We start from the raw sequence: 12,523 nt of genomic DNA on the forward strand, positions 1-12,523 counted from the left end.
CCCCCCTCCCCCCCTCCCTCCCCTCCCCCCTCTCTCTCGCTCTGCAGTCCCTCCTGCTATCCAGGTTGTGCGTGAGGCGGTGGAGGTGGAGGAGGGCAGTGTGGCAGAGTTGGGCTGCCTTGCCAGTGGCAAGCCCAAGCCAGTGGTGCTGTGGTCTCGAATGGACAAGGAGCAGACCCTGGGCTGGGGTGAAGAGGGGGTCGAGAGTCTGGATGGAACACTGCGGCTGGAGAATGTGTCCCGGGAGATGAGTGGGAATTATCGTTGTCGTACCGGACAGTACAATAGCCTCAATGTCAAACCGAGAGAGGGGCTCGTCCTACTCAATGTGTTGTGTGAGTACAGAGAGCGAGGGGTACAGAATGGGATGGACAGTGAGACGGAAAGGAAGAGGGACAGAGAGAGAGAGGGAGGGAGGGAGAGACAGACAGAGGGAGGGAGAGACAGACGGAGGGAGGGAGAGACAGACGGAGGGAGGGAGAGACAGACGGAGGGAGGGAGAGACAGACGGAGGGAGGGAGAGACAGACGGAGGGAGGGAGAGACAGACGGAGGGAGGGAGAGACAGACGGAGGGACGGAGAGACAGACGGAGGGAGGGAGAGACAGACGGAGGGAGGGAGAGACAGACGGAGGGAGGGAGAGACAGACGGAGGGAGGGAGAGACAGAGATGGAGGGAGGGAGAGACAGACGGAGGGAGGGAGAGACAGGCGGAGGGAGAGAGAGACAGACGGAGGGAGGGAGAGACAGACGGAGGGAGGAAGGGAGAGATAGAAGGAGGGAGGAAGGGAGAGACAGAAGGAGGGAGGAAGGGAGAGACAGAAGGAGGGAGGAAGGGAGAGACAGACATAGAACATAGAACATAGAACACTACAGCGCAGTACGGGCCCTTCGGCCCTCGATGTTGCGCCGACCTGTGAAACCATCTGAAGCCTATCTGACCTACACTATTCCATTTTCATCCATATGTCTATCCAGTGACCACTTAAATGCCCTTAAAGTTGGCGAGTCTACTACTGTTGCAGGCAGGGCGTTCCACACCCCTACTACTCTATGAGTAAAGAAACTGCCTCTGACATCTGTCCTATATCTCTCACCCCTCAATTTAAAGCTATGTCCCCTCGTGTTGGTCATCACCATCCGAGGAAAAAGACTCTCACTGTCCACCCTATCTAACCCTCTGACTATCTTATATGTCTCTATTAAGTCACCTCTCAGCCTTCTCCTCTCTAACGAAAACAACCTCAATTCCCTGAGCCTTTCCTCGTAAGACCTTCCCTCCATACCAGGCAACATCCTAGTAAATCTCCTCTGAACCCTTTCCAAAGCTTCCACATCCTTCCTATAATGTGGTGACCAGAACTGCACGCAGTACTCCAGGAGCGGCCGCACCAGAGTTATGTACAGCTGCAGCATGTCCTTGTGGCTCCGAAACTCAATCCCCCTACTGATAAAGGCTAGCACACCATATGCCTTCTTAACAGCCCTATTAACCTGGGTGGCAACTTTCAGGGATTTATGTACCTGGATGCCGAGATCTCTCTGTTCATCTACACTACCAAGAATCTTGCCATTAGCCCAGTACTCTGCATTCCTGTTACTCCTTCCAAAGTGAACCACCTCACACTTTTCCGCATTAAACTCCATCTGCCACCTCTCAGCCCAGCTCTGCAGCTTATCTATGTCCCTCTGTATCCTATAACATCCTTCAGCACTATCCACAACTCCACCGACCTTCGTGTCATCTGCAAATTTACTAACCCATCCTTCTACACCCTCTTCCAGGTCATTTATAAAAATGACAAACAGCAGTGGCCCCAAAACAGATCCTTGCGGTACACCACTAGTAACTGAACTCCAGGATGAACATTTGCCATCAACCACCACCCTCTGTCTTCTTTCAGCTAGCCAATTACTGATCCAAACCACTAAATCACCTTCAATCCCATACTTCCTTATTTTCTGCAATAGCCTACCGTGGGGAACCTTATCAAACGCCTTACTGAAATCCATATACACCACATCAACAGCTTTACCCTGATCCACCTGTTTGGTCACCTTCTCAAAAAACTCAATAAGGTTTGTGAGACATGACCTACCCTTCACAAAACCGTGTTGAGTATCGCTAATCAACTTGTTCTTTTCAAGATGATTATAAACCCTATCTCTTATAACCTTTTCCAACATTTTACCCACAACCGAAGTAAGGTTCACAGGTCTATAATTACCAGGGTTGTCTCTACTCCCCTTCTTGAACAAGGGGACAACATTTGCTATCCTCCAGTCTTCCGGCACTATTCCTGTCGACAAAGACGACATAAAGATCAAGGACAAAGGCTCTGCAATCTCCTCCCTGGCTTCCCAGAGAATCCTAGGATAAATCCCATCTGGCCCAGGGGACTTATCTATTTTGACATTTTCTAAAATTGCTAACACCTCCTCCTTTTGAACCTCAATTCCATCTAGCCTGGTCGACTGAACCTGAGTGTTCTCCTCGACAACATTGCCTTTCTCCAGTGTAAACACTGACGAAAAATACCCATTTAACGCTTCCCCTATCCCCTCTGATTCCACACACAACTTTCCACTACTATCCTTGATTGGCCCTAATCTTACTCGAGTCATTCTTTTGTTCCTGATATACCTATAGAAAGCCTTAGGGTTTTCCTTGATCCTATCCGCCAACGACTTTTCGTGTCCTCTCCTCGCTCTTCTTAACTCTCCCTTTAGGTCCTTCCTGGCTAACTTGTAACTCTCAAGTGCCCTAACTGAGCCTTCATGTCTCATCCTAACATAAGCCTTCTTCTTCCTCTTGACAAGTGCTTCAACTTCCTTAGTAAACCAGACGGAGGGAGGGAGAGACACAGAGAGACATTGGTTGTAATTTTCCAAGAATCCTCGGATTCTGGAGAAGTAGTGGAGGATTAGAAAAATAGAACAAAGAAAAGTACAGCACAGGAACAGGCCCTTCGGCCCTCCAAGCCCGTGCTGAACATGCTGCCCGTCTAAACTAAAATCTTCTACACTTCCTGGGTCCGTATCCCTCTATTCCCATCCTATTCATGTATTTGTCAAGATGCCCCTTAAATGTCACTATCGTCCCTGCTTCCACCACCTCCTCCGGCAGCGAGTTCCAGGCAACCACTATCCTCTGTGTAAAAAACTAGCCTCGTCCATCTCCTCTAAACCTTGCCGCTCGCACCTTAAACCTATGCCCCCTAGTAATTGACCCCTCTACCCTGGGAAAAAGCCTCTGACAATCCAATGTGGCACTTCTATTCAAAACGGGAGGGAGGCAAAAAACGGTTAACTATTGGCCGATTAGCCTGACACCTCTGGTTGGAAAAAGTTTGGAATCAATTGCTGAGGAAGTAATAGCTGAACATTTGGAAAATCACAATCTAATGGAGCAGAGTCAGCGTGGCTTTGTGATATGGAAATCGGGTCTGACTCATTTATTAGAGTTTTTCAAGGACGTCTCAGTCGGAGTGGATAGAGGGGAACCAGTAGATGTGATGCATTTGGACATCCAGAGGGCTTTCAACAAAGTACCTCACAAAAGTTGAAGTGATTAGATAAGAGCCATGCTGTTGGAGGTAGTATGTTGGCGTTGATAGAGAATTGGCTCGTGGGCAGCACAGCGAATGGGGATAAAGGGTCTTTTTTAGGTTGGTGACCTGTAACCAGTGGGTTTCACAGGGATTAGTGCTGGGCCCGACACTGTTTCTAATTTATATTAATGACGGAGGTGGCGAATGTGCTGGAGACAAATTTGTAGACAACACAAAAATAGATGGAAAGGCAAATGCTAGAGGGATACAAACAGTTTGTAAAGAGATATTGAGAGAATCATAAAATCCCTACAGTGCAGAAGGAGGCCATTCGGCCCATCGGGTCCACATCGACCCTACGAAAGAGCACTTCACACAAGTCCACTCACCCATCCATCGCATCCTATCCCCATAACCCTATAGCCTAACCTGCAACGTTTTGGTCAATAAGGGCAATTTAGCATGGCCAATCCACCTAACCTGCACATCTTTGGACTGTGGGAGGAAACCGGAGCACCCGGAGGAAACCAAAGCAGACACGGGAAGAACGTGCAGACTCTGCAGAGCGTCACTGGAATGGACCCTCGGTCCCTCGCACTGTGAGGCAGCAGAGTTTGTTTTTAAAACATTTTATTCAGGCATTTATTAACTTTTAACAACAATTTCAAGTGGAAAATCAACAAAATAAGTAACAACCACCCAACCAACAGCCACACCCAGCCAACATGGCTTACATACACAGTCCCCCAGTCCCCCAGTCCCCCACTAACTAATCCCTCCTCACCCATCCCCGCACTCCCTCCCTCCCTAACCCCTCCCCCATTATATCTGCTAACAGTTTATTTTTCCCGGAAGTATTTGATACACGGCTGCCACCTCTGAACGAACCGCAACGTTGACCCTCTCAGGGTGAACGTGATTTTTTTCCAGCCTGAGAAACCCGGCCATGTCACTGACCACAAACACCCGATTGCGGGGGCTCCGAGTCCCTCCACGCCAATAAGATCCGTCTCCGGGCTACCAGGGAGGCAAAGGCCAAAACGTCAGCCTCTCTCGCCCCCTGGACTCCGACACTCCAAATATCGCCACCTCTGGATTCGATGCCACTCTCGTTTTTAACACCGTAGACATGACATCCGCAAATCCCTGCCAGAGTCCCCTAAACTTTGAACATAAGAACTAGGAGCAGGAGTCGGCCATCTGGCCCCTCGAGCCTGCTCCGCCATTCAATGAGATCATGGCTGATCTTTTGTGGACTCAGCTCCACTTTCCGGCCCGAACACCATAACCCTTAATCCCTTTATTCTTCAATAAACTATCTGCAACTCCGCCACCCCTTTTACCTCCCCCTCTATCCCACCTGAAACATCTGTATCCTGGAACGTTTAGCTGCCAATCCTGTCCTTCACTCAACCAAGTCTCCGTAATGGCAACAACATCACAGTTGGGGATTTGAGACAGAAATTCAGGGAGCTAGGGTGGAAGCTGAGAGCTAGAACAAACAGAGTTGTTATCTCTGGGCTGTTACCCGTGCCACGTGCTAGCGAAGTGAGAAATAAGGAGAGAGAGGAGTTGAACATGTGGCTACAGGGATGGTGCAGGAGGGAGGGTTTTGGTTTCCTGGATAATTGGGGCTCATTCTGGGGTAGGTGGGACCTCTACAAACAGGATGGTCTTCACCTGAACCAGAGGGGTACCAATATCCTGGGGGGGAGATTTGCTAGTGCTCTTCGGGGGGGGTTAAACTAATTCAGCAGGGGGATGGGAACCTAAATTGTAGTCCCAGTGTACAGGATGTTGAGAGTAGTGAGGTCAGGGATAGGGTTAAAAGTTCGAAAGAAGGCACCGGCAAGCAAGATGCTGGTTTGAAGTGTGTCTACTTCAACGCCAGGAGCATCCGGAATAAGGTGGGTGAGCTTGCAGCATGGGTTGGTACCTGGGATCTCGATGTTGTGGCGATTACGGAGACATGGGTAGAGCAGGGACAGGAATGGTTGTTGCAGGTTCCAGGATTTAGATGTTTCTGTAAGAACAGAGAAGATGGTAAAAGAGGGGGGGGTGTGGCATTGTTAATCAAGGAAAGTATTACGGCGGTAGAAAGGACGCTTGAGGACTCGTCTACTGAGGCAGTATGGGCCGAGGTTAGGAACAGTAGAGGAGAGGTCACCCTGTTGGGAGTTGTCTATAGACCTCCGAATAGTTCCAGAGATGTAGAGGAAAGGATTGCAAAGATGATTCTCGACAGGAGCGAGAGTAACAGGGTAGTTGTTATGGGGGACTTTAACTTTCCCAATATTGACTGGAAATACTATAGTTCGAGTACTATAGATGGGACAGTTTTTGTACAGTGTGTGCAGGAGGGTTTTCTGACACAGTATGTAGACAGGCCAACAAGGGGCGAGGCCACATTGGATTTGGTACTGGGTAATGAACCCGGCCAGGTGTTAGATTTAGATGTAATGAAAATGAAATGAAAATCGCTTATTGTCATGAGTAGGCTTCAATTAAGTTACTGTGAAAAGCCCCTAGTCGCCACATTCCGGCGCCTGTCCGGGGAGGCTGGTACGGGAATCGAACCGTGCTGTTGGTCTGCTTTAAAAGCCAGCGATTTAGCTTGGTGAGCTAAACCAGTAGGTAAGCACTTTGGTGATAGTGATCACAACTCGGTTATGTTTACTTTAGCAATGGGCAGGGATAGGTATATACCGCAAGGCAAGAATTATAGCTGGGGGAAAGGCAATTATGATGCTATTCGGCAAGATTTAGGATGTATAGGATGGGGAAGGAAACTGCAGGGGATGGGTACAATCGAAATGTGGAGCTTTTTCAAGGAACAGCTACTGCGTGCCCTTGATAAGTATGTACCTGTCAGGCAGGGAGGAAGTTGTCGAGCAAGGGAACCGTGGTTTACTAAGGAAGTTGAAGCACTTGTCAAGAGGAAGAAGAAGGCTTATGTTAGGATGAGACATGAAGGCTCAGTTAGGGCACTTGAGAGTTACAAGTTAGCCAGGAAGGACCTAAAGGGAGAGTTAAGAAGAGCGAGGAGGGGACACGAAAAGTCGTTGGCGGATAGGATCAAGGAAAACCCTAAGGCTTTCTATAGGTATATCAGGAACAAAAGAATGACTAGAGTAAGATTAGGGCCAATCAAGGATAGTAGTGGAAAGTTGTGTGTGGAATCAGAGGAGATAGGGGAAGCGTTTAATGGATATTTTTCATCAGTGTTTACACTGGAGGATAGCAAATGTTGTCCCCTTGTTCAAGAAGGGGAGTAGAGACAACCCTGGTAATTATAGACCTGTGAGCCTTACTTCAGTTGTGGGTAAAATGTTGGAAAAGATAGGGTTTATAATCATCTTGAAAAGGACAAGTTGATTAGCGATAGTCAACACGGTTTTGTGAAGGGTAGGTCATGTCTCACAAACCTTATTGAGTTTTTTGAGAAGGTGACCAAACAGGTGGATGAGGGTAAAGCGGTTGATGTGGTGTATATGGATTTCAGTAAGGCGTTTGATAAGGTTCCCCACGGTAGGCTATTGCAGAAAATAAGGAAGTATGGGATTGAAGGTGATTTAGCGGTTTGAATCAGTAATTGGCTAGCTGAAAGAAGACAGAGGGTGGTGGTTGATGGCAAATGTTCATCCTGGAGTTCAGTTACTAGTGGTGTACCGCAAGGATCTGTTTTGGGGCCACTGCTGTTTGTCATTTTTATAAATGACCTGGAAGAGGGTGTAGAAGGATGGGTTAGTAAATTTGCAGATGACACGAAGGTCGGTGGAGTTGTGGATAGTGCTGAAGGATGTTATAGGATACAAAGGGACATAGATAAGCTGCAGAGCTGGGCTGAGAGGTGGCAGATGGAGTTTAATGCGGGAAAGTGTTAGGTGGTTCACTTTGGAAGGAGTAACAGGAATGCAGAGTACTGGGCTAATGGCAAGATTCTTGGTAGTGTAGATGAACAGAGAGATCTCGGCATCCAGGTACATAAATCCCTGAAAGTTGCCACCCAGGTTAATAGGGCTGTTAAGAAGGCATATGGTGTGCTAGCCTTTATCAGTAGGGGGATTGAGTTTCGGAGCCACAAGGTCATGCTGCAGCTGTACATAACTCTGGTGCGGCCGCTCCTGGAGTACTGCGTGCAGTTCTGGTCACCACATTATAGGAAGGATGTGGAAGCTTTGGAAAGGGTTCAGAGGAGATTTACTAGGATGTTGCCTGGTATGGAGGGAAGGTCTTACAAGGAAAGGCTCAGGGACTTGAGGTTGTTTTCGTTAGAGAGGAGAAGGCTGAGAGATGACTTAATAGAGACATATAAGATAGTCAGAGGGTTAGATAGGGTAGACAGTGAGAGTCTTTTTCCTCGGATGGTGATGACCAACACGAGGGGACATAGCTTTAAATTGAGGGGTGAGAGATATAGGACAGATGTCAGAGGCAGTTTCTTTACTCAGAGAGTAGTAGGGGTGTGGAACGTCCTGCCTGCAACAGTAGTAGACTCGCCAACTTTAAGGGCATTTAAGTGGTCACTGGATAGACATATGGATGAAAATGGAATAGTGTAGGTCAGATAGGCTTCAGATGGTTTCACAGGTCGGTGCAACATCGAGGGCCGAAGGGCCCGTACTGCGCTGTCGTGTTCTATGTTCTATGTTCTAGTTCCAAACGCTAGTCCAAGCTGTAAGAGAGAGAGGGAGGGAGGGTGAGAGAGACAGATGGAGGGAGGGAGGGAGAGACACAGACAGATGGGAGGGGATAGGGGTGGAGTCTGCAATATGTGTGGGGAGAGAGGTAAAGACACAAGAGCTAAAGAGAGAGACAATGAAATTAGTTTAGAAAGTGGAGAGACAGAGAGAGGACAAGGTATGAGCCATAGTGAGAGTTGGAGAAAACTCTGGTCATTGTTTAACTGAACTCTCGCTCTCCACAGATCCTCCCACAGTGGAGCCTCAGTATGAGGATGTCCGCCAGAGGTTGGGTCGAGCTCTCACAATGAGCTGTAAACTGCTTAGTGGAAATCCCCTTCGTGTGACCTCAGTCCTCTGGAGCTTCAATGGGAATCCTTTAGAAGCAGCAGACACTGAACAACAGCTCATCTCGGAGTGGCAGATTGACAGACTCTCTTCCAAAAAGTACGGCATGTACCAATGTATCCTGTCCAATGAGGTGGGCTCGGACTCCTGCCTCTTCAACCTGACCGGTGAGTGATCAAAGAACCATCCATTCTTCAGAATAATCTTTATTATTAGTGTCACAGTAGGCTTACATTAATGCTGCAATGTAAAAATCCATTCACCATCAACAAACCATCCATTCATCATCAACAAACCATCCATTCATCATCACTGAACCATCCATTCATCATCACTGAACATCCATTCATCATCAACAAACCATCCATTCATCATCAACAAACCACCCATTCATCATCAACAAACCATCCATTCATCATCACTGAACATCCATTCATCATCAACAAACCATCCATTCATCATCAACAAACCACCCATTCATCATCAACAAACCATCTATTCATCATCAACAAACCACCCATTCATCATCACTGAACCATCCATTCATCATTAACAAACCATCCATTCATCATCAACAAACCATCCATTCATCATCAACAAACCATCCATTCATCATCACTGAACCATCCATTCATCATCAACAAACCATCCATTCATCATCACTGAACCATCCATTCATCATCACTGAACAATCCATTCATCATCAACAAACCATCTATTCATCATCAACAAACCATCCATTCATCCTCACTGAACCATCAATTCATCATCAACAAACCATCCATTCATCATCAACAAACCATCCATTCATCATCAACAAACCATCCATTCATCATCAACAAACCATCCATTCATCATCAACAAACCATCCATTCATCATCAACAAACCATCCATTCATCATCAACAAACCATCCATTCATCATCACAAACCATCCATTCATCATCAACAAACCATCCATTCATCATCAACAAACCATCCATTCATCATCAACAAACCATCCATTCATCATCAACAAACCATCCATTCATCATCAACAAACCATCCATTCATCATCAACAAACCATCCATTCATCATCACTGAACAATCCATTCATCATCAACAAACCATCTATTCATCATCAACAAACCATCCATTCATCATCAACAAACCATCAATTCATCATCAACAAACCATCCATTCATCATCAACAAACCATCCATTCATCATCAACAAACCATCCATTCATCATCAACAAACCATCCATTCATCATCAACAAACCATCCATTCATCATCACTGAACCATCCATTCATCATCAACAAACCATCCATTCATCATCACTGAACAATCCATTCATCATCAACAAACCATCTATTCATCATCAACAAACCATCCATTCATCCTCACTGAACCATCCATTCATCATCAACAAACCATCCATTCATCATCAACAAGCCATCCATTCATCATCAACAAACCATCCATTCATCATCAACAAACCATCCATTCATCATCAACAAACCATCCATTCATCATCAACAAACCATCCATTCATCATCAACAAACCATCCATTCATCATCACTGAACCATCCATTCATCATCACTGAACAATCCATTCATCATCAACAAACCATCTATTCATCATCAACAAACCATCCATTCATCATCAACAAACCATCCATTCATCATCAACAAACCATCCATTCATCATCAACAAACCATCCATTCATCATCAACAAACCATCCATTCATCATCACTGAACCATCCATTCATCATCACTGAACCATCCATTCATCATCAACAAACCATCCATTCATCATCAACAAACCATCCATTCATCATCAACAAACCATCCATTCATCATCAACAAACCATCCATTCATCATCACTGAACAATCCATTCATCATCAACAAACTATCCATTCACCATCACTGAACCATCCATTCATCATCAACAAACCATCCATTCATCATCACTGAACAATGCATTCATCATCAACAAACCATCCATTCATCATCAACAAACCATCCATTCATCATCAACAAACCACCCATTCATCATCAACAAACCATCCATTCATCATCAACAAACCATCCATTCATCATCAACAAACCATCCATTCACCATCACTGAACCATCCATTCATCATCAACAAACCATCCATTCATCATCAACAAACCATCCATTCATCATCACTGAACCATCCATTCATCATCAACAAACCACCCATTCATCATCACTGAACCATCCATTCATCATCAACAAACCACCCATTCATCATCAACAAACCATCCATTCATCATCACTGAACCATCCATTCATCATCAACAAACCATCCATTCATCATCAACAAACCATCCATTCGTCATCTACAAACCATCCATTCATCATCAACAAACCATCCATTCATCATCACTGAACCATCCATTCATCATCAACAAACCATCAATTCATCATCAACAAACCATCTATTCATAATCAACAAACCATCCATTCATCATCATTGAACCATCCATTCATCATCACTGAACCATCCATTCATCATCTACAAACCATCCATTCATCATCAACAAACCATCCATTCATCATCAACAAACCATCCATTCATCATCACTGAACCATCCATTCATCATCAACAAACCACCCATTCATCATCACTGAACCATCCATTCATCATCAACAAACCACCCATTCATCATCAACAAACCATCCATTCATCATCACTGAACCATCCATTCATCATCAACAAACCATCCATTCATCATCAACAAACCATCCATTCGTCATCTACAAACCATCCATTCATCATCAACAAACCATCCATTCATCATCACTGAACCATCCATTCATCATCAACAAACCATCAATTCATCATCAACAAACCATCTATTCATAATCAACAAACCATCCATTCATCATCATTGAACCATCCATTCATCATCACTGAACCATCCATTCATCATCTACAAACCATCCATTCATCATCAACAAACCATCCATTCATCATCAACAAACCATCCATTCATCATCAACAAACCATCGATTCATCATCAACAAACCATCCATTCATCATCAACAAACCATCCATTCATCATCACTGAACCATCCATTCATCATCACTGAACCATCCATTCATCATCACTGAACCATCCATTCATCATCACTGAACCATCCATTCATCATCAACAAACCATCCATTCATCATCAACAAACCATCCATTCATCATCAACAAACCATCCATTCATCATCAACAAACCATCCATTCATCATCAACAAACCATCCATTCATCATCACTGAACCATCCATTCATCATCACTGAACATCCATTCATCATCAACAAACCATCCATTCATCATCACTGAACCATCCATTCATCATCACTGAACATCCATTCATCATCAACAAACCATCCATTCATCATCAACAAACCACCCATTCATCATCAACAAACCATCCATTCATCATCAACAAACCATCCATTCATCATCAACAAACCATCCATTCATCATCAACAAACCACCCATTCATCATCAACAAACCATCCATTAATAATCAACAAACCATCCATTCATCATCAACAAACCATCCATTCATCATCACTGAACCATCCATTCATCATCAACAAACCATCCATTCATCATCAACAAACCATCCATTCATCATCAACAGACCATCCATTCATCATCACTGAACCATCCATTCATCATCAACAAACCATCCATTCATCATCAACAAACCATCCATTCATCATCACTGAACCATCCATTCATCATCAACAAACCATCCATTCATCATCAACAAACCACCCATTCATCATCAACAAACCATCCATTCATCATCAACAAACCATCCATTCATCATCACTGAACAATGCATTCATCATCAACAAACCATCCATTCATCATCAACAAACCATCCATTCATCATCAACAAACCATCCATTCATCATCAACAAAC

General features: G+C 45.0%; 1 protein-coding gene across 1 annotated transcript; it reads left to right on the forward strand.

Moving 5' to 3' along the window:
- Positions 1-51: 51 nt before the first annotated feature.
- LOC119966913 (MAM domain-containing glycosylphosphatidylinositol anchor protein 1-like) lies at positions 52-8,755 on the forward strand. The gene is made up of 2 exons (XM_038798871.1): positions 52-335; positions 8,478-8,755. Exons 1-2 carry the CDS (start codon positions 161-163, stop codon positions 8,753-8,755), a joined length of 453 nt encoding a protein of 150 aa, XP_038654799.1. The 5' UTR covers positions 52-160.
- The last annotated feature ends 3,768 nt before the right edge of the window (positions 8,756-12,523 follow it).

The sequence above is a fragment of the Scyliorhinus canicula genome, chromosome 6, assembly GCF_902713615.1.
Source record: "Scyliorhinus canicula chromosome 6, sScyCan1.1, whole genome shotgun sequence".
Classification (NCBI taxonomy): Eukaryota; Metazoa; Chordata; class Chondrichthyes; order Carcharhiniformes; family Scyliorhinidae; genus Scyliorhinus; species Scyliorhinus canicula.